The sequence below is a fragment of the Gavialis gangeticus genome, unplaced genomic scaffold, assembly GCF_001723915.1.
Source record: "Gavialis gangeticus isolate Ggan-Ray unplaced genomic scaffold, GavGan_comp1, whole genome shotgun sequence".
NCBI lineage: Eukaryota > Metazoa > Chordata > Crocodylia > Gavialidae > Gavialis > Gavialis gangeticus.
The window spans coordinates 76,825,797-76,849,349 of NW_017728993.1; the positions used below are offsets into that span (position 1 = coordinate 76,825,797).

Consider the following 23,553-nt stretch of genomic DNA (forward strand, 5'->3'; position numbering starts at 1 on the left):
TGTGTGTGTATACATTTTGATAATCCGACATTAAGTTTGATAATGAAGTTCTTTTTTCTATTACTTGTAACCGAAACCTCCATGTTATTTAATTGAAAGGTTTAATATGCATCTATCTTTTCAGCACACTATGTTCTCATTAAACAGAATTGAACTCTAGCAATCTCTTAGTTATTGGGTTATATTTCATATTAAATGTTCTATTAAATTCCTAGTACGCTTAGTCCCTTAGGATACGTTAAAATTTATTCTGTGACAGGTACATTCAATTACATGTTCTTTAGGATAAAGTACAATTCTTCAGTTGACTAGCTTCAGGTTATTATAGGCTAAATTCATATAATTGCCTTTCAGGAACAGCATTTTGATTTATTTTCACCTCCCAATGTGTAGGACTAATGCCAGCTAAATCCAACCAATCTTTTATCAAGATAGCAGGAAATTAAAACTGGAAACTCTTGCATGTAGCAAATACATAAATAAACAAATATATAATTAAACTCATTCTGAAAAGACCATTCATTTTTCTTCTTTTAAATGGATCCAGGATTTTTTTAAGAGACAGATCATTGAAAGGATGTGATCCATGTCAAGAACCCTAACAAATTTGACTCCTTTACATTATCATCTTTTAAACATATGGGAAATATCTACAAAAGCTAAGTGCACTTATAAAACTGTTCTATAAATAGAAAGGATTGCAAATTGGAGGCTACCAGCACTAAAAGTTTAAGGAATGGGATCTTTTTTTGTGGTGGTCACTATTTTGGTTGAGAGATGTGTACAGAGATATACATAGGAAGTTTTTGCCAGAAGAACAGTGGCGGCAGCTGGGGTGGTAGTAGTTACAGTGGCTGCCATTTTTGCACTCTCGAAGTCAGTATGCAGGGCTGCTATCTTGCTCCCCATCCCCAAATTATCCTAATGGCTGGGTATGTCACATATTGGATAGGTATGTCCTTCCTAGAAGAGAGGAGTAAATTCTTAAAAAGCCTGGGTGTATAATTATCTATAGACACTTGCTATAGAAATAATGTTTTGAAGCAGGAGACTACAAAAGTTTAGTACAGTAGGTAAAGCAAACTGCTTACAGTATGGGGGTTCCACTATATCAGGTAATAAAATTACCTCATTTAGTCAACAGAAATGCTCCCATCATCATTTAAGCAAATTCTGGAGCCAATCACTACCTTTCCAGGGCTTTTTCTTCAAAAGCATTTTTTTTTAAATTTCTCATTTTTTTTTATATATACATATACACATACATATATAGATAGAGATATATATAGATATATAAACAATATCTATCTATAGTAAAGAAAAAAATATATAATGTAAAATAAAGAAAAACTTAGTCCAATAAAAAGATAGATTGCTTTAGGGGAAAAACAACAACAACAAAAACAGTATGCTTCAGATGTACATGTTAGCCTTTTAAAATACATGCCCACATTCCTTTTTCATCTGACTCATTATGTCTATAACTTATTTAAGCAGAAAGTTGAAACAAGTCACATAAAATATTAAAATAAAAATATGTTACTTAGAATCTGCCTACTTAGCTCTCAACAGGTCTTGATCTTTCAGTGCTGAACCTTGCAGATAGATAACCCTCTGGGACCACATTGGGATTTGCAACACCCTTCGGACCTGAGCATCCATCTCAGTTGGACACAAAATAACCACATAATAATCCTGTCAAAACATAAGGGAGTGTAGAAAAGGCACATTAATTACTTAATATTGCCTTCTGTTGTTAGTGGAGAATTGGCTAATAGAAAATCTGGAGGTGAAAAAGGTCTGTGATAAACCAGGAATCCTGTTTTTCTCTGATTTAAAAAAAAATCCCCGATTTTCAGTTAAAAAAGGAACCCTAAATCTACATTTTTCCATGATTAAAATGAACCATCACTATATGTGTGTGTGTGTGTGTGTGTGTGTATGTATATGTGTATATATACACACACACACACACACACACAAACACACATACATATATATATACACACATATATAATTTGAATAATAAAATCAATTCTAAATACCTATAAATCTTAGCATTTGATTGTGAGTTATTTTATCATAAAAAGTCAGAGCTCTCCCTGCAGCTGCCCCCCGCCCTGCTACTTGTTTGTGGCACTGAGCAGCCATGATATGCTGGTGCCCTGCCCATGTCATTACCCCTCGCTCCCAAGCCACAGGCCCCCAGGCCTTCTGGTTGCCCTCACTCCCTACCCACAGCCCCCTGCGCCCCCAGCCCTGCTGGAAGGTGTCCCCAGCTGCCAGGGCTATGCAGCCAAAGACCCAGGTCCCCCTGCCCTACCCCTACAACAGTGCCTGAGCCCTGGCTGCTGCCCATGGGAGGCTGTGGCAGAGCAGAACGTGGAGCCTGGCTTCCTCTCGCCCATGGGTAGCACAGGCACAGCAGAGGCTGTGAGGCTGAGGCTGAGGCTGGTGTGGGCTGCCTGCTGTGGCCTAAGAGCTCCCTGCCCTGCTGCCCTCCACCTGGCCCTTCACAGCCCACTGAGTGGGACCCAGCGTGTAAGGGTAGAGCAGGGCAGAGAGGCTTGTGCCACCACTGGGAGTCCCACACTGCCATGGAGAGGCACTTCTTGCCTGCCTGGCAGGAGCAGGAGGCACAACTCTGCACCACCACCCCTGCTGCTGCTGGGGAGGCAGGGGGTGCCTTGCCATGGTAGCGCAGGGCTCCCACTGGTGGCACTGAGCTTCCCCCCGGCACTGCCCTGACATGCCGGGCCCTGCCTGCTGGGTCCTGGAGGCCCTGGGGAGAAAGCAGCAGGGTGAGCAGCCCTGAACATGTAGTGGGCAGCCTGCCCCCAGCCCTACTCTGTGGACAAATCATGGCCCCCCTGGGAGTGTGCACAGTAGCAGGGAGCCAGCCGCCCATACAAGCTGCCCACAACTCCATCTTACTCCCCACCTGGACTCTGCAGCCAAACATGGCCCCAGACCCAAAACCCCATGAATCACATTGGCTGGGCAGCAGCCCCAGCCCCAGCCCTGCCCAACTCCCTTCCTCACTGTGGGGACCTCAATACCTCCCCCCCTCCTCAGCTTACATATGAAGAGCTGTGGGAGCTGCTCTCCAGGCTGCCTGGTGGCCATGTGCATGTGTAAATGGTACCCCCCGCCTGATTGCCTTCATCCCATTCACCCCAGCCCCTTGAAGGCTGGAACTGCCACCCTGCAAGGGGAAACCTGCCTTTTCCTGCATATTTCTCCTTTGAAGGAGAAAATCTGGGTTTATCTCCTCAAAATGAGAAAATCTATGTTTTACCGCATTTTTCCGTGGTAAACAGAAAACCAGATTCCTGCTTAGCAGTAATCTTCGGTTTCAGGATCTTTGTTTATTACTCTGTTTTCTCCATTTCTGTCTTAATCATTACAGTGAGACAAACCTCACAAAGTCAGCAAAAAAACTCTCAGTGACTTCTGTGGAGGTTTTGAATTAGTCCTCTAAATACCAAAGGGAAAAGAAATAACCATGTTGTCATTATTTTACATGATTTGAACTAAAAGAAAATGATTTTTTATTAAAATATTTGAGTATAATTTAAATAAATCAAAGTATTTGTGACAAAAGCATAATTCTATCTGTCTAATCCACTTAGCTTAATTTAAAACAAAGGGATGTAATAATACATCTGAGTTTCTTATTGTAGGAAGTGTCCCCACTCAAAATTAATTCAGGTCTACAAATTGTAGCTGTTCCAGAAGGCAGTCTGCAATGGGCTAGCATCTAACTGAGTTTCTTATTATTTTTGTTACATTGTAAATATACCTGCAGTCTGGGATGAGCATAGAACTCATTTAAGAAATCCATAAGCAGATCAATCTTCAGAGAGCTGACACACAATACAACATGTTTCTCTGTCTGAGCTCTGTGTCGACTGTAGTTACCACCCGACTTTTGCCTCTCCATCCACAAATAAGCCAGCTGTTCAAACTGCAATGGATTGTAAAATGTAAATGAAACACACAAAATTAATATAAGATTCTTTATCATGATGAGTTGTTAATGTTTCCATGGACTAATCCAGGTGCTCATTTAATTAAGGTCAAACTTGGATCCTGTTAGTCATTCTTGCTTTACAAGAGCAGCAATTTGAAACAATCTGGATGGGATGAGAGACTGGATGTTTCATTAATAAATCAGGATGGCCCAAATGAAGCAATCAGAAATGCTGAGTATCATAAAACTGGATTAAAACATGATTTTTTTTTAATTTAAACAATAAATACTGCATCTCCTTATTTAGTTTCCAGTGTTTAAACCTGAAGGCTCACATTTTCCATCTTTTCTCTTCCCCCTCCCCACCCACCAAGTTAAAACTGATATTCTGATGTAATTATGTAATTACATGAGTTCAGGAGCTGGGAATCTAAAAGATGCACTGATTTATTACACTTATAATGATTTAGTTGGGGCAATATCTCAATCCCCCCTGCCCTTCCCCCGCCACCAAATTTAAGACTCTAAAGATAGTAGCATTTTATACAATCAAGTCTGTGAATAGTCTATGTTTGGCATGCTGTATCAGTATTGACAACACTTAAATCTATGGTGAACAGGAAAAATGCATTCTGTTCTGCTGCCGTTTCTGAAGAACTGCAGATTTTTTAAGTATCAGCTATAGCAACTGTTAAACAGCATTTTTCCTTTGCCACCATACTTAGTACACACTGCCTTACCATGAAACCTACTTTGTAATCCAATAAAGGAAAATCTAGGATGCAATGTGTTCTGTGATATAACCAGTCATTAAGAGCATATGAGCAATGTTTCAGTAAACTGCTTGGAAAAATATTTTATAAAGCTCATGTAAACCATTTCAGTTTTAAAATTGTTTTAAAAAAATACAGGTAAATGTTAACAACACTGTTCCCAAACAGGGTTGTTCTTGTATTTCCATTCTACATATGGAAAACTGACACAACTTGTTTCTAATCAATTCAGTATCAGAGCCAAAATATGAGATCAGGATATGTTCCCATGCCTCCATTCATCTTTTGCTCAGACCACAACACCGAGTCTCTCTCTATTTAAGTTTACTTAAATATTGTTGTTGGTTAGCTATACATTGGAAACCTTTAGGATGCTGCACATGGATGCAGACCTTTTCTGCTCAGTCATCCCTATGATAAAGCTAATCGAGATTATATTAACATTCCAACTAAAAGTTTTGAAATAATTACATTTCCAGGAAGAAATGTGACCTCATTCATGGCACAGATCCTGGAAGCCCTGAAAGCTCTTGGGGTTTCTTGTTTTCTGGTTTTTAGGCCTGTGCAAATCAGCAGCAATCCGATCTGGCTTCGGATCTGGCCGCTTTGGATGGCCGCTATCCGACCCAGAGCTCTGGACCGGGTTTCTGCCTGGATCTGGCTGAAGCGTCTCCGAAGCTTTGGAGCCACCTCAGAGATCCAGCCATAGGGTATAATGGGGAATCAATGGAAGATCTATAACTTTGTTGTTTTTTGTCCAATTTGGATGAAACTTGGGGGCAGTTCCCCCCAAAACCCTGCACCGATCTTCTTGAAACTTGGTAGGCTTTGTGGCCTCAGCGAGAGCTAGCACCCCTGCAGCTTTAACCCCACTATGTTGTAACGTATAGACATGACAGGAGTTTTGCTTTCATGAATTTGGGGTACAGTTGCCCCAAAACCCCTGAACCGATCAATCTTCTTGAAACTTGGCAGGCTCTGTGGCCTCAGCAGAGGCTACCAGCCCTGCAGTGGTCACCCCACTATGTTGTAACACCTAGATGTGACATGAATTTTGCTTTCAAGAATTTGGGGTGCCGTTCCCCCCAAACCCCTGCACCAAACTTCTTGAAACTTGTCAAGCTTCATCCTCTCTATAGAGTCTACCACCTCTGAAAACTTCATCCAAATCAGACAAAAAACAACAAAGTTATAGATATTTTATTGTTTCCGCATTATACCCTATGTCTGGATCTCTGAGGCGGCTCCGAGGAGGCTCCAAAGCTCTTCCGGAGCTCTGAACTGCTTTGGGAAGCCTAACAAGGCCAGTGCTTTGACCCAGATGTGCTGCTTTGGACCCCAAAGCATCTGAAGCTTCTCTGTATCTGAAGCTCTGTCCGAAGCCTCGCACAGCCCTACTGGTCTTGGACAGGGAAACTGGGAATGCTGGAGGCCCAGCCCTGGGTCAGTCAATACAGTGAAATTGACACACAGAATGATCTGCAGACTCTGGGGTCTGGGACAGACATTGCATAAACCAGTCTGACCCAAATCAGTTAAGTATGATACTACATTCAATCAGGTTTATCTCAAACTGGTTTCAGCCATTTTTAAACCCGTTTATGTGCACTGATTATCTGTTCTGTTACAAGTTTAGGCCAGTTTCTGATCACTTAAACTGGTTTATGTGTAATGTCTGTCCCTAGCCCAGAAGCCTCAGAATCATCTGTCAATTCAGCTGACAAACTCAACTTGAAAATTGCCATGAAATAATTTGGCTTTGACAAATTGGTATGTCTGATGAAAACCCTTTTTTCACATGAAAAATCCCAACCCTCCATAACATATAGAAATGCCAAGGCTTTTTACTGAAGTCAAAGTTTAAATCAGACTTTTTCCAGTTGAGGGTAAAGTTTACACATTACACTTAGACAATACTAAGGGCGCTTAAAATGCAGGCACCCACAGGTTAAAGCTCACCAGCACAGGCCCCAAGCTCCCACCTGCCTGCCGCTTGCTCCCGCATGCCCATTCACTCCCAGTGTCCCTGCCCCAGCCCAGCAGTACGGGGGAGAGCAGCGCACAGCCCCAACCCCACGCTCACCTGTGAAGAATGAGCTGGTGCTCAGTGCAGGGGAAAAGTGCCCCCCCTCATGTCTGATGCTTCCTGCTGCAGCCTCTCACAGCCCGTGCATGGCTGTCCTGCCTCTCCACCATTTCACTGCTGCCCCATGGGGCAGTGGTGGCCATGGAGAGCACGCACAGGCATCCCTGCATGGGCTCCGAGTGGCTGCAGCAGGGGGTGCTGGCCATGGGAAGGGGGAGCGGCTGCTTTTCCCTTGTACTAAGCACCAGCTCACTCCCCAGAAGCTGCTGCTCAGAGCAGAGGAAAGTGACCACCGCTCTCATCACCGCCATGCAGTGTTTGGTGCAGCTGTTTCACCACTACATCTGGGCTGCCCAGTGCGGCAGCAGTGGCCATGTGAAGCAGCTTTTAAGGAGCACAGAGGTGGCAGTAAAGCAGCCAAACCATGGCCTAACATGGCATGGGCTCTGGGCAGGCAGCCGCAGCATACACTGGCCAGTGGCAGCAAGCGGAGTAGCCACTTTCCTCCTTGCTGAGCAGCAGCTTCTACTGAGCTGCCATGGCTCAGCCCTGATGGGAGATCCAGGAAATTGTGCGAGGCCCAGGCTAGCAGTGATGGCAGGTAGCAAGCTGGTGCTCAGCACTGGCAAAAAGCAGCTGCTTCCCCTTCCCACTCTAAGCCTGCGCATAGCTGCCTGTGCCTGCTCTACTTTGCCACCACTGCCCCACAGGGCAGCATTGATGTGGCAAAAGGCAGGACAGCCCCGTACAGTCTGTGAGCAGCTGCAGCACAGGGCACCAGGCATGGGGGGGGGTGCACTTGAGTCCCATGCTGAGCACCAGCGCATCCCCCTCCAGTTAGTGCAGGGCATGTGGGGTCAGGGCTGCATGCTGGCCCATGCCAGTACCACAGCTGCAGCACAGGGTGCCAGGCAGGCGGGGGGCGGGGGGGGAGGGGGTGCGATTTTTCACTCACGGTGAGCACCAGCTTGTTCACTGCAGGTGAGCTTGGGGTCGGGGCTATGTGCTGCTCCCTGCCTGTATCATGGGCCTGGGGTGGGGGCACTGGGAGTGAGAAGGCACATGGGAGCCAGTGGCAGTCAGGTGGGAGCACGGGGCCCACAGCAGTGTCCTGGGGCCAGTGCTGGTGGGGGCCAGAGCAGGGTGGCAGAAGCGTGGAGTACCAGCCAGCAGGGGCTCTATGGAGCAGGATCAGCTCCCCACTCTTCCTGCTGATGTAGCCCAGCCCAGCTCCACAGACCCCTACCAGCCCACGCCCCATGCTCCTACCACCCAAATCTGGGCACCGCTGGTGCTGGCCTCAGGACATTGGTGCAGGCCCCATGCTCCCACTCACTTCCACTCCCCCCTGCCCCTTTCTCCACTTTTCTGCCCAGCCAGCTGCATTACATGGCTCCCATACCCACATCTATACCCACACACACACACACACATCCACACACACCCATAAACCCCTATACTCAATCACTTCTGCATATATACCACAAATGCCTACAAATCAGGACAAAAATATTTTTAAAAATTAAATTAAAGCATATTATTATGGGTGGCCAGAGGTTAGGGGAAAAACTTCCAGTCCCAAAATGGTGGCCAGGGGGGCGGGGCACCTGTTAAGGGGTGGGGCTACCTATGTAGCCCTCGACAGCTTGCCAAAACTCGGTAAGCTGCCGTTCACCCAAAATAATTGTCTGCCCCTTGTCTATATATAACAAGTTACTTCATTCTAACTCTAGCATAGGAATGCAGGGAGAGAGAATCAAAGGTAGTAGCAGACAGAGTGCACAAGATGAATGCAGCAGTCATGATTTGCTGGTGCTGTTTAAGTTAGTAATAAAATCAAAACCTAAACTGGGGATAAATTTGAACAATATGCAAAGTCTATAGGTTCCACGGTATATGAAAAGCACCACCTCTTTACACAAGGAACTGAAAATTCATGCCCTGGTAATTTTCTCATACAAACACAGTCTACAAATATATTTTAAAAACAGGGAGAAAAGAAAGCTCCAAGTGTGATTGCAGAAAAGGGGTTAGGTATACAGATAGTAAGGGCAATTTTAATGATTATAAGTTTTTTGACATTTTTTCCCCACTAAATATTCTTAAATGGAAAACAGTTAGGGTTTACCTGTATGGGTAACACCACAAGGGCAACACAGATCATAATGACAACCAGCAGTTTTGAAGGCCATATCTTGGGTGTAACATCCCCAAAGCCCACAGTGGAAAATGTCACTATGCAGAAATAAAGGGAGTCAAAGAGAGTCAGCTTGTTTCCTGCTCGCTCCAGATGCTGAATTCCACAAATACTAAGTGAAAGAGAATGAATAGAGACATGAAAAATAACACACACAACTTGGATAAATCCAAATTCTATGATGTTGTTACAAGTATAAATAATTATTTTTCTACAAAAGCATGCATTGCTTAGCAAAGACATAAGTTTCAAGAATAGCTTTTTTCAGGTTCTTACCAAAATGTGTTTTTTAAATTATTTTTAAATGTAATTCATCATCAGTTTTAATTGTCATTTTCTCCTTATTTCAAAATGACAGCCTTGGTCATATTGCTAGATTTTGATTAGTGGTAGGCATCAAAAAGTAAGTATTGTTACATATAAATAACAATATGTATTGGTAATATCCTTTGTAACAAACAGCATACTCTGCAAGCGTTCAGAGTTTTTTTTAAACCATATTTTATTTTTTGCAAAGATATGATTATTTTGTGGCAAAGAAACAGTGCATATCTTCTTTGCGCTTGGTAGTTTTCTGTTAGGTTACATCATTATTGTGGCAAGAACTATTAGCTCACACTACTGGAAATGGCAAGTGACAGGGGCCAGATGATTTTTTCTTTGTCAGTTAGTACACATCAGGATAGCTTGTGGAATTATCTCAAGTGGTCTACCAATATCTCTTGCTAATTTGATGCTGTGCTGAGAAAATGTGAAGTCTATTTTCAGTAAATACAAACATCTAATATAGAAGTCAGTTCAACCAATGTATATGAATATGCCCTGAATTCTTGATGGGCAGATTTCATATTTGTAAAAACTGGAGTTGAAAAAAATGTAGGTTTGAAGTGCAAGAATTTCTCTTGTGCCACGGTGGGGAGAAGTGGTTGGTTGTGGTGGTAGTTGGGTCTTACAACTGACCTGTTTCTGACCTGAGTTTGAAAAGTTTCTGGCCGATGACCTAGTATACATGATGACTGTTTGATGCATGATATCCACCTGGTAGCAGATGACCACTAGAATTCCCCAGGGTGAAAGCCTTGTATCACCAGGGAGCCCCAGTATTTATAACAGTGCTAGCAGTTACACTGTTCTGTTCTCCAGAAATAATTTACTAGTGGGCTGTGGCATTTCCATAACATATGGATCACATTCCTTGTTTCCTCTTCACAGTTCTAGCATTTGTAGTTTTCACACATCTCAAAATGTTCTAAAGATTATTTTTGTTGGAAAAGTTTCAGCCTTCAGTCAGAATTGATGAATTTATATTCCTACGCATTTTGTTCCAGATTTTTTCACTGAAGTGGCAGCTCAGATCTTTCCTCCATAATCACATTAGCTTATCCATTTTTAAGAAAAAGACAAATGTATATATTTTTGAACAGGTGCATTTTGTTTTTGCCAATATGTCCTGAAATTTAATGAGAGGAATCATTTGGGATTATCACCAGAGTGAAAAAGTTCAATTAATATGCCACTGATGCCAGGTAAGGAAGTCTTCAGTATGGCTTCTTTTTAAAGTCCCCTTGTATCAGGCTACTTTTTTTAGTATTTAAAATAAAGAACTTTCTCACAGGGAAATACATTCTTGAAAAATGGGCTATTGCAAAATTAAAATGCCTCTACATTGCACCTGTTTTTGAATCAAAAGTGTGTTTGGATTCCAAACTCTTCTATTATCACTGGCTACCTTGGTGCTTTTCTCTCATTGAATGAAATTCATCACATACTGAGATCCTGCACGATATATCGGACATCTTTTTAAGCAATTCAGACTCATAATATCTTCTACTTAGCTACAGAATTTGAGATGATAAGCTACAGTAATGGCTGAATATACAGAAAATATCTATTTTTAAAGTGTAGGACCTGATTCTTCCTCTTTTATATAATTTTACGTTTGTAACTTTTTTTTATCAGTGCTACCACATTTCAGTGCAGTCAAATAAATGATTTAAACATAAAATTGGTATAGCAGAGGGTTCAAAACAATAGGAAAGTCAGACAACACACCTATTAAAACAGAGATGCAGAAGAAAAAAGAAAGTAAATGCATGAAGAACAGTTTAAAAATCGACCAAAATTTCAAACAAAAAGGAGAAGTTAAAAACAATAACACCCATGATCTCTAAAGATTAGGAAAGATAAGCCTTGTTTAGATACCATTTGAACTTTGGAGCATTCAGCAGCTTCATTTACTGGAAATTTTTTGTGTTTCCTGGCATCTGTGATTACTTATTTTGCATGTGCCAAACTACACAAGAGTTTTTAAAAAGCCTATCTCTCCTAGCTATGATATCAAAAAAATTCAGACACAAAAGGACTGTCATCTATCAGCTAAGGACTGGTTTACTACAGCAGGAATAAATTGTTTCTGCCTAATTGCTTCAGTGGATTTCTATGTGTTTGTGGGGAATAGGGATTGATTTTAGGAAGTATCCAACAGTTTAATTATAAATAATACTTTGATTGGAGTTAGCTGCAGTAGTTCAGTGTAGGGTGATCCCTATAATGGTCAGCTTTTACCAGTATAGTGTCTCATACATTATCCATCCACTCTTCCAGCCAGCATTTCTGACCTGGTCAGGAAGAAGGGAAGATGTCTAGGGACTTCCCATGCCTCAGATTGCCATTGGTGGCTGTCAGAAATCAAAACAGCCTAAAGGAGCTATAGCTTACTTTAGGATTACTCTAGGAATTAGGGAACATGGACATGTCGAAATTCCCCTTTATGCAGATGCTTCCCCTAAGTTATGTTCTCAAATAACTAAAGAAATATTTTTTTATACCAATTTATAAATTTTGAGCTGAATACCACAATTTGCAACTGGTATCATAGCGTAACAAGTGTCATAGTTGCATATTGTTCAGGTCAAAATACAATTTTGTAAAGAAGTGGATCACATAAATGTCTCGTGTAAATTAAAAATATCAGGTGCTAAATTCTGGTATAGTTTATTCAATATTCTTATCAATATAGACTTGTTTTTAGCAGAGCTATTATTTTATCTGGAAAATTTAAGATCTCAGCGGAATGTGAAAAGACAAGCTTGGTTTTCGTTTGTTTATTTTTTAAATCTGATTTCCACTAATTTGTGAGCATCCTAAGGTAGGAATCAATAATTGTTGGGGAGCAAAATCATGCTCCAGATGAAATTAGATTTGAACCATGCTGTTGCAAAAAAGATTAGATGGAAAAATCTACCAGCAGCAAGGGTAGCTTATATTGGGATTTTAAAACAATGCGTGTGTAATGTCATCTTTTATAATTATGTTTATCATGCTACTCAGGGTACCAGATAGTTTAGCACCATTCACTCAGAGGTTCGTGGTGCAAAGCTGCTACACTCTAACAGGGCACAGCAAAGGGTCACTACAAAGACATAAAGCTGAGAAATTGGAGGAGAAGGGATCACAAATCTGGAACTGATCAAATTGAAACATTGGAAATGAACTTTTCCAAGAAAGATCAAAATTAATAATTGTTCACAACCAATAATTTGATCAGACCTACCTAAGCAGTATAGTAAAAGGTTGTAACATATGCAGATATGCATTTTCTTGCTATAAAAATAATCATATAGTGCATTTCAGAGGTGTATGAAGAATGTATTATGCACCTTGCTTACCTCCTCTACTTGAGGCAGTCTCATTGTTTGTACAAATATTGTGTGTATTATGCCAATCACCAGTCTAAAATGTTTGAAAGGAAACCTGTTACTTGGATGAGCTAATTAACAAAAATGTTCTTTGGAGAAGACACTTTGCTGATATTCTTAGTATTTACATAAAATAAGTAAAGTAGACAATACCATCACACTATGCTGTAGAAACATGAAACAATAACATTTATATGTGACTACTGGCTTTGTGTTTAGACAGCACAGTGATGGGGGTGCATGAGAAATACATTTTTTAAAAGGTTGTAACTCTGCAGATGATACTGAAGCAAATATCTTGTGGGAGGCAACGAGGAATTTTCTGGATAAAGTCTTCACAGATTTGACCCTAGGAACGATGCTCCCACCCTGGGTTAATCATTAATTGACCAACGAGACCATTCATTGTGTTTGCTTGATTGATTTTAAGATAGTTTCAAGGATGCCTGTATGTAGAAAAAAGTTGTTTTCTGTCTTTACGGGAATGGTATCAGTCATATTTCCCATCAGGGGAAAAAAAAGGTAGAAAAATGTTTTTTGCGTGGGTGGAGTAACATTTTATGTACAAATATTCTGAAACAGATGTCTTTGGCTATACTTCACGTAGAGCCCAACACTGCATCATATGCTGATATTGACTTCTTAAGAGCAGGCACTTGAAAAAAACTTTGATTTGACAATAGCAGGAACTACCAGCTTTAAAGAAAAATTGATGTTTGGCAGAGTTTGGTTGTTAAATTCTAAACGCATGCCCAGGAGGAAAATACTGAAGATTTTTAATCTTTAAATTGTAAAAGAAAAAGTTGGCTTTAATATGGGTCCATTTTTGTCTTAATTACCAGGCAATTCTTGAAGATTCATATGCTCAAACTAAAATAGGGCTGGAAGGGACCTCACAAGGTCATCTAGTTCAGCCCCCTGCTCACTGAAGGATCATCCCTGACTAAACCATCCCATTCAAGTGTCTGTCTTGACATTTTCCAGAGATAGAGATTCCACAGCTTTCCTAGGTAGCCTATTTCAATGCTCTACCACCCTTATAGTCCTAAATTTCTCCTAGTCTCCATCCTAAATTCCTTCTGCTACAGTTTGAGGCCATTGTTCCTAGTCCTATTCCCTATTGCCAAAGAGAAAAGTCTATCTCCATTCTGTCTATAATCACCCTTCAGGTCTTTGAAGACTGTTATTAAATCTCTCCCTTAGTCTTCTCTTCTCCAGGCTAAATAACCCTAGTTCTTTCAAACTTTCTTCATAAATTACGGTTCACAGGCCCAAATAATTTTTGTCATCCTGCACTAGACTCTTTCCAGTTAGTCCACATCTTTTGTGAGGTGTGCAGCCCAAAACTAGACAAGAGTACTCCAGGTAAAACCAGTATTGGAAAGTGACACTTCTGTTAATGATACCTAGTATATACTGGCCTTTTAAAAAATACATATGTATATATGTATGTGCACATACACATATCCATATGTATGTGGGAGGGTATGTGTGTTTACATGCACAGGAATGTGTGCATTTATCTATTTATTTTGCAACAAGAGCACATTGCTGGTTCTTATTCAGCTCATGGTCCACTGCAGCCGACACGTCCTTCTCTGCAGTACCACGGTCTAGCCAATCGTTCCTCACTCTCTATTTGTACATGCAGTTATTTTTAGGTATAGGACTTTGTACTTGTCCTTGTTGGATTTCATCTGATTGATTATTTTTGGATCATTTCTCCAGTTTATCTAAGTCATTCTGGATCCTAACCCTACCCTCCAGCTTGTACAACACCACACAACTTGGTGTCACCCACAGATTTGCTAAACGTACACTCCATCCCATCATCCAAATAAGTAATAAAATGTTAAATGATACCAGACCCAGAACTGACCTTTGGGAAATCTACCTGATACCTCTCCCCAGATAGACTTTGAGCCATTGGTAACTATGTGTTAAGTATAATGATCTAGGTAGTTGTGTATCCACCTTACCTTACTTTCATTTAGTCTGTATATCCTTATTTTACTAATGAAATAGCTGTAATAGTTTACAGATTATGTCTATATTCTAAATTTGCCATCTCCAGGTCTGGCACACTCAAGCTGGTATCACAGTTCTGGGTAAAAAACAGTATAGCCATGTCTACATGGATGGGTTTAATTCACTTGGTGGAATGTTAACTGGTGCAGCATTCATCAGTGCTAATTACTTTGCTCCAAATACCAAAGGATGCAGCTATAGAGCTTCTTGTTTCAGATGAAAAAGGATTAAAGCAATACAGTGTTACTGAGGGAGCCACCACTTGAGGACAGTAAGTTTACTATCTACACATAGCCAAACTGACACATTATGGGAGAAAGATATTTGGGACTTGCAGAATTTGTATAATCATTAAATACTTCAAAGCAGTTGGCTGAGTTAACAGAATGAGTAATGTTCACTGTTGGTGAACACTCATATCAGGGAAGTGACAACAGGGAAAACATTATTCAGTTATTCATTCACCATACTGGATTAAAAAGCAAGTATCTTATACTGAATGATAAATTATAGTTGTCCCCTGAAGTCTAAATATCTATTTCCTTTAAGAATCCATTGGTTTAAATGTTATGGTGTGTTTCTACACAGCCACTAGGCGGAGAAAAAAATAACCCCTCCCCCTCCAAATTATAACCTGATGCTTGCCAATACTTTTGATGTTGGCGTAAACCATGAAGTAAGTTAAAGAATAACAAATTTGACAATAACCAACAAATTACAAAGGGCAAAGTGCAAATTCCTGGGAAATGGAAAGAAAAAGAGAATAAAGAGGGTCAGAAAATTGTTTTTCTTCACATTTCAATTTTAATTTCTTTTTTCTTTTTTCAAGTTTATGTACATTTTTCTCATCTCCTGCATTTGAACATTTCAGTTGCTCAAAAACAAATGTGTCAAAATATTGCCAGAACCAAAAATACTTCACTGACGCTTTCAGACTTTTGAAGAAAATTGATTTTTTTTTTGGTTTGTTTTAATATTTCCATTCAGTTGAAAAGTAATTTTCTATCAAGAACATTATGACAGAAAGTTTGGACTAGCCCAAATAGAGATGCAATTTCTGACATTATAATAATAAAAGTGCAATTAAATATTTTAATCAGGTAGTCATGTGGCAAAATTGTATTACACTTATAAAATAAACCTATAGTCTCAGTCCTGCACAGCAGTCCATGCAAGCAGCTTTGTAAGCCTGTGGGAATTATTCTATTACATCAAAACTTTAAAGAAACATAATGAGGCATCTTGAAATAATGTAGGCAGTCCATGCCCTGCCACTTTTTCTTTTGTTTGAATATTATACCTGCTAAACTTATACTCAAGTTTTTTTAGTCAGTTGTAATGGGTTTGCCCATAATAGGTGGCTACACAAATGCTCTGATGCATTTTGATTAGAACACATTGGAGCAAATTCGATTAATGAGTCTGCTGGAGCTTTTTAATTAGAACACTCCAGCATGCTGCAGCATCTCATGTATTCAGCATCCCTCATTCAATGAGCTTTATTTAAAGTGCCCCTGCCACCATTTTGAAATGCAAGACACTGAATACATGAGATGCTGTTGCGTTTTAATTAGAGTGGATCCCAAGAGCTGCTCTTTTTAGAATGCACCCCCTCCCTGCTCCCCAGATCACATGTATAGGCACCCAAACATCCTGGTGACTGAAGGGGTATTCACTGAAAAATACTAAGAACTGATTCCAAATTCACATTTTTTACTTTTCAGAGACACAAATCTATACATTTTTCAGCTTTTCTCCTTCACTCCTTGGTATTGTTGTATCAGACAACTCCATAGAAACCTCTAGATTTTTTTTTCCAAATTCATTTCATTTCACCAGTATTTACCCTGTCTTGTTTCTGTATGTGACTGTTATTTTTTAGCACCTAGCCTAAACATCCTGAGATGTACAAATTTCAACTGACTCTAATAATTTTTGGATCAGGCCCTAAAAGTCAATGCAGTTGCATGGGTATAAGCTTGGAATGTTTCTCAACAAAACAGTACTTATATTGGCAACTCATAATAGTTATTTTATAGCATCTCCCTAGGCCAATTTCAGACACTAATTCTGCCTTTTAGCTAAAAAAGTAACTCCCTGCTTCCCAATTTTATCTTTGTAAAACTGTTGTTGTAAAACAAAAGTCTGACAACTCCAGGAATGCTTATGTACCATGTCCCTGAGCCCCAGTGCTTTCCTCATCAGAAGCCAAGTATCTTAGCAGGGAGACATAATAGGCCTGCTGCAATATAACCACCTGACAGATTAATACATCTGTCCAAATTCCAATGAATCAATTTGGTTTTTATGTTCTTTTTTTCAGATGATGTTAATTTTATGAGGGTTTTTTTCCCATCTATTTATGAAACATTAATTTTGATTCATGGAAAAGGCTAGCAAAATTGCCCAGGAAATGAGGTTCATTATGTAATGCTGTTTTTTTTCTGGAAGACATTCTCCTGTAGAGTTCCATTGAGAGCTAATGTTTATAACAGCTGAACTTGTAAGAGAAAACTTCTATTAGTGAACCATGTGACTTCCAGTAATTTCAAAACAACTTTTTAAGGTAAGTAGTGAAATAGCATTACCCTGTATAAATATTTACTATACCACACAGATTATGACCCTTTCTGTTCATGCTGCTGCAATATTTTGTGAGAAAGTAGAAGTAAAGCAACACTGAAAAGACATTGATTTGGGGGGTCGCACTAATATAGCTGAAGGCCAAATTTGGCACAATACCTAATCTAGAGGAATTGTGCATTAGTCAACCAGAGATAACACCAGACCAATAATGCATTTTTTCCCATCAAATATATGTTTTCATATATGCAGTGTCCCATTCATGAATTATAGGTACTTACACCCTGATCATGTAAATCCTTTATGTTTGGCCCCTGTGTTTGTTAAAATCCCCCATGGAGTGACTGACTCATCTTGTCACACAGTGACAGTGAATCAGTGAGAGTGCAGAAAACAGAAACATTTAGTCTGCATTTTTATCATTTCAGCCATCTTCTACCTGAAAAGTTACCAAAGTAGTTACCTTATCAGATGAGGTATAGATGTGATGTTATTAGCATATAATCTAATTAGGATATGAAATATTATGTCAGGTATCTGGTATTCCAGAAAACTTTTCAAAGTTCAAAGGCCAGCCTCTAATTCAGTAAGTGATATTCACAAATATGATAGGCTTAGAAAATCGCACTTCTTACTCCTTGCAGTGACATTTTAAAATACTCCAGAGGTGTGATGGTAGTTAGAAAAACCACCCACACATTCAGGCTATGACATGGGTGACTGGTGCCTCCTGAGTCTGGTGGGGCACCTGCAGAAGCCACCGACAGTGTCGGCGATGGGGGCAGAGCTAGCAAGCAGCTGCAGATGCTGCTGGCAGCATTGGCGGCAGGGCTGGAGCTGGTGAGTATCTGCTAATGTGATGGTGTCTGCGGCAGGGCCAGAGCTGGCGAGCATCTGCAGATGCCTCTGGCAGCATTGGCAACTGGGCCAGAGGTAGAAAGCATCCACTGGCAGTGAGGATGGCCCTGTCGGGGGGGCACGTGCCCCCCTGTGCTCCTGCTATGTGTCACCTATGGGCTAGGAGTTAAGCAACATGAATAATCCAATTAGCAATTTAAATATTCATTATCCAAATATTTGTTAAATGTATGTGGGAGGAGTTAGGCTCTTTAACTCTTATTAATTCAGAAGATAGAATCCTTTTGAAAATTTAATGATTAAAAATCTCTATTTTCAACAATTTTATTGCAGATCATTGAAGCAGAAAAATCCAGTTAATGTGCTGCTTCTCCAATTTAAAAAGTGCCTCTCATGCCTCAGGTGACTAAAATTCTAACTGTTGTAAGCAACTGCTAATTCTTCCAACTTCCCTTTTCTGTCAGCATCTATTTCATTGTCTGTATTCACGAAAAAAAATTGCAGTTCGTTGAAAACTACAAATTTAGTGACAACATAATTAAACATAATTAAATATGTCGATATCATATAACTAAATCTACTGTGTTGATTCTGTGTGCATTAGGCCCTGGGTTCTCTACACAGTGGGCATGTCTACACATGCATTAAGGTGCTTTCCTAATGAGCATTACATTTAATACCTCCAATGTGAGGTACTAAACTAATGTGCATTATGCTACCTTAATACACAGTAACGATTGTGCATGGTTTTTAGGTAGCACTTAATTTAAAGTACCCTTTTTTACTGTGCATTAGTGTAATAGCATGGTTTTTACGTGACACTTTAATGCACAATAGGATACTGCACATTAAAGTGCACATGTAGACATGCCCAGTGAGTTGGAAAAATTAGATGACTCGGAATAATGACCCCCAAAAAATATTACTTTGGGCATTGAGCCTCCTACACCTAGACAGGTGGGAAATGCCAGACCTGTGAGTGTAAACTCCAGAGTTTAGGTACCTGATTCATGTCTGCAAGCAGACAGCTTCATCTGCTTAAGATCCAGGGACTGTATGTTCCCCCAGAGGTTATACCTCTGCTCTGTGAGAAAATGAGGAAGGTTCTGGTCCCCATTCCCAGGACTGCTTGTGCATTCATCCAATGACTGACAAATGTAAACCATAGAAGAGTCTTTGAACAAGGGGTTGGAACCCAGGATATTCTGCTCCCAGGTGGGTGTCTTAACAATTTGACCACAGCATACTATTTTATCTTGTACTGTCCCTCTAGCTCTATTAATCTTGCATTCTTTGTTGCATTGTAATAGCCCTCACCCCATTCTTACATAAACCCTTGAGAACTCTCCTGGGAGTGTCAATTTCAACTATGGCAGGTGTGGCGAGCCGATAGGAGGCACTCCTGCACTGAGCCACTCGCCTCACTGTGCCCAACCAAGAACCAAGCTTTGAGTGCCTCCCCTGGGGCACCTACATCCAGCTGACCCCCTTTCTGGAGCACACCCGCAGGCCTGGGGTAAACACTGCCACCACCTGGGGTCTGGTCTTTGTCCGGTCTCTGTGCCCTCTGTGGTACACTGGCCTTGTAGACTTTGAGGATGCTTAACCCACCGTGAGATCTTGGGGTGCTTCCTTTAGCCTGAAGCATAGAAAGTAGCCTCCCTTAGTCAGCCATGCAAAGGCTTGCCATGATAGATAGCTTTATTGATTGGAGAGAGAGGGCATAGGGATGAAATACAAACCAAAAGGAATTTTGAAAAAAAAACAGCCTTCAGCAAAACTGTGAAAGGGGCTCACTTGCCCTTTTAGCACACATCTAGAACACTTAGGTCTAAGTTACTGGCTATAATTCAGATAAGTTACTCACAGTAACGTTCAGAGTATTCTGGAGGTACACAGCTTCAGCCTGGTTCAGTGACCAGAAGATGTCTCTCCCCTCTCCTAAGATGGAAGATTTATAGATGCCCTATTTATAACCTTTCTGACCTCACCACCTGGACCCAACCAACATCAGGTATTTTATGAGCATCACTGATGTTGCCCAGTGAGTTTGAGTAACATCATCCCTCACCTTGAGTGGGGACCACTGCCTTGGGACTGCCCTCCAGGTCAAAGGCAGGAAATGTAACAATAGACCTGGCCAAAGAGAGAGAGGATTTCCCCTCCCTAGGGGATCCCCTAGGAAACCAGGCGGTTGCCTGGAACCCGGTTAATAGACACATGGGTAGAGAGAGAAGGGAAGAACAGACAACCCAAAAAGAGAGGGGACTGGGATGCAGTTCTTTCACAGAAGGTTGAGGAGGACACCAAATCAATGTTTCTATTTTCCTTGCTGACCACTCTAACCACTAAGTTATCATATGATAGGAACCATCAGCATTTCTTCCTTCTCTTTCAGGTAGATTTTAAAAACTAAAGCCACAACTGCATTTTAATAGAAGGCTTAAGTGTATGTGTTAAGTGCATTCTCAAAATGGCTACTGGATTGGGCTTCATACCAGATAACTTGCTACCAAATAAGATCAAGAAGGGATGTGAAAGAAACCATGGAGGAAGAGTAGAACAACGATCTAGATTGAGACACAATAGCTAGGTTCAGAGCTAGGTGAGTGGGACTCCTCAGCTGCTGTACTGGTGATAGTACTGTTTTCCAAAGCTGAGAGTATGGAGATCCAAAAGCACTGTTCTATTAAGTTTTCCCCTTTACAGAGAGGAAGTGGGGAAGTGGCCAGTATGTCAGTCTGCCTCAGAGACTGATGAGTCTGAAACAAGTAGGTTGTACCTCAGTCCTGTAAAAAACAGAGGTAACCAAGGCTACATCATGTCACCGTGTCCACCTAAGGGGATGCCACCAATAGGTAACCCACTAGGCATACAGTCCTCTTTGGGAATATCTACACGTGCATTTAAGTGTAACTACATTTACTGCACATTAAGCTAACTAGATTTTTGGCAGGTGTCTCCACGTGCAGGAACATGGCACTAAATCTAGTGCCAAGCCTTTTCAACCCTGTGGCCACTGTGGGAAGATTAAGCCTCTGGCCACATAGTTGCCAGTACTTGGCAGCCATGTTGAAGTCAAAGCCAGCTCCCAGCACTTGGCAGCCATCTTGGAAATACAGCCCTGCCCTTCTTGGCCAACCCCTTCCCTGCCCAGGAGATATGTGCCCAGCACAGGAGCAGCATATAGCAAGTCCCTCCTTGCCTACCCTACCACCCAATGCCATGGCTACTCCAGCTACTCCAGGGCCACCTGCTATGGCTTCTTCAGCACCATGGCTACCCCTGTCCCTGCCAGCAATGACCAGCACCCCATGCTCCTGCTGGCTATAGTGCTGGCCCTTCTGGCCCCAGCAGCTCCCCTGACCCAGGCCCCAGGACAGCCATGCACCTGCCAGTGGCAGCCAGGGCATCACCTGCAGGAGGCCCTACCTGATCCCCTCCTCCTGCACTCCCTACTCCAGCCTGCCTTCCCTGCCACCCACACACCTCAACCCCTGACCACCCCTAGCATCACTCTCAGGTCAGGCACATGTTTGAAACAAAAACATTTTATTTCCCTAACAACACCCACCTCATCCCTAGCCCTCACAACCAACAGAACTCCCCCACCAACCAACAGAGCCCTTTCATCACCCTCCCCACCCAGCAATGATTAAAGAAACTTACAATCAGAAAACTATTTACAATCAGAAAACTATTTATAATTAGAATTATTTCTGGGTTTTGAGCCCAGAGTGGGAGGCTTTGGGGGCAGGTCTAGGGAGCAGAGCCCGAAGGCAAGTGCCTATCACCCTAGCCTCAGCACATTCCCCTGCGGGCCAGGGTGCCACAGCAACCCCAGTGGGCAGTGGCCTCATGCACAGCCAGGTCTTCAGGTGTATGGTACTGGGAAGAGTGGTAGAGCCAGGCCCAGGTGGGTGGTGGGAGGTCTGGGGAGGGGTCTGGGCCAGGGGGTCTGGTGGGCTGGAGGTCCAAGGACCTCCTCCCAGCCCCAGGCAGGGGCCTGCTGTGGGGCAGGCAGTGGGACCCAGGGGTCTTGAGGGGCCATGAGTGGGGGCTCGGCAATGGGGGCCATGGACACAGCTGCCAACCCCATGAGGGTGTACAGGACCTGGCTGATGGTGTCCTCCTGCTGCTGGAGCAGCTCTAGGTGCTCCCACTTCAGAGCTTCCATTTAGGTGCAGTGGTACCATTTCACCAGGTCCCATGTGTCTGCCCAAGTGACATCTTCTGCCCACCAGGCCTGTTCCCATGCCTCCCACTCCTCTGCCATCACTACCAGCCACTGGACCAAGAGGATCTGAGCCATAGTGCACTGCTGGTGCAGCCGGTGCAACTGGGAAGCTCCAGCAGTGGGTGGCAGTGACCCAGAAACCACACCCCTGCTGGGGCTGGTGGCCTTGCATCCAGATGTTAGCCCTGCAGAGGCAAGAAACAGAAGCCTTTTGTGAGAGTTTGTAAATTGCAGAGATAAGATGCTGTGCACCAGGGGCTATGTGCTGCCCAGCCTCAGATTGGGGGTCAGCCATGTACAGGTTCCCAGGACCATGGTAAGCTAGCTGGGCAGGCCCAGGCCCAGGCCCAGACCCAGGCCCAGGCCCAGGCCCAGGCAGCTGCTGCCTGAGACCCCTGTCCCTGCTTGCACTCCTGGGACTAGTGGCCTTCTGGGTGCTGGCCACAGGCAGCCTGCCTCCTCAACCCTCTTCCTAGGGTGGGCAGGCCAGGTTGCTGGCAACACCTGCTGCCATGGCTCCAGACCCTGCTGCCCCCAGTCTCCCCCTGCAAGCCAACGATTCTGCCATGCTGCTTCCCAGCCCATGGCACCCAGGTTCAGGATGCATGGGGTTCCTGGGGCAAGGGGCTGGCCAGGACCCCACCCTGCCCTCTGGGGGCCACTCTGGGGAGGCACCCCAGGGCCAGCCTCCCCCCATGCAGCCTTTGTGCTCTGAGCATGCCGTTGCTGCACATGCCTCTGGCAGTCTGAAGTGAGATGTTTTTACAAGATGATGGGTACTCAAGCCATTATACCCTGCTGCTGCTATCCCTCCTGGTGCCCAGGCATACCTGCATTCCTGGTTCGGGACCCTGAACTACAATGGTACGGGGAGAAAGCCTGGACTGCCCCACAACCTCCACCACTGCCTGGAGGACTACCTGTGGTAGTGCTACCTGTCCCTGCTCCCAACTGCCAAGGAGGACATCACTGCCAGCATTGATGCCTTCCTCAGGGTGTGATAGGTCCATGCCTGCCCACCTGTGGGGACATGGGATGCTCAGTAAATTTCTGATCTGTGTCCCACCCCTCTTCATGCTGTGGGTGTGGGGAACCCAGGGCCAATGGAGTGTGGATGGGC

The 23,553-nt window shown here is 42.7% G+C and overlaps 1 protein-coding gene and 1 long non-coding RNA gene across 2 annotated transcripts in view; one reads left to right on the forward strand and one right to left on the reverse strand.

Annotated features, from left to right (window-relative positions):
* KCNT2 (potassium sodium-activated channel subfamily T member 2) overlaps positions 1–23,553 on the reverse strand; it is a 451,804-nt gene that overhangs the window by 198,783 nt on the left and 229,468 nt on the right. Inside the window, exons 10-12 of the mRNA XM_019502030.1 lie at positions 8,961–9,141; positions 3,803–3,967; positions 1,559–1,695 (exon numbers count right to left, since the gene is read on the reverse strand). Coding sequence (XP_019357575.1) covers positions 1,559–1,695; positions 3,803–3,967; positions 8,961–9,141 — 483 coding nt within the window. The remainder of the gene's footprint in view (positions 1–1,558; positions 1,696–3,802; positions 3,968–8,960; positions 9,142–23,553) is intronic.
* The window catches only part of LOC109287086, a 56,899-nt gene continuing 51,913 nt past the window's right edge, over positions 18,568–23,553 (forward strand). The window contains exon 1 of the long non-coding RNA XR_002094762.1: positions 18,568–18,673. This is a non-coding gene — a long non-coding RNA (uncharacterized LOC109287086). The remainder of the gene's footprint in view (positions 18,674–23,553) is intronic.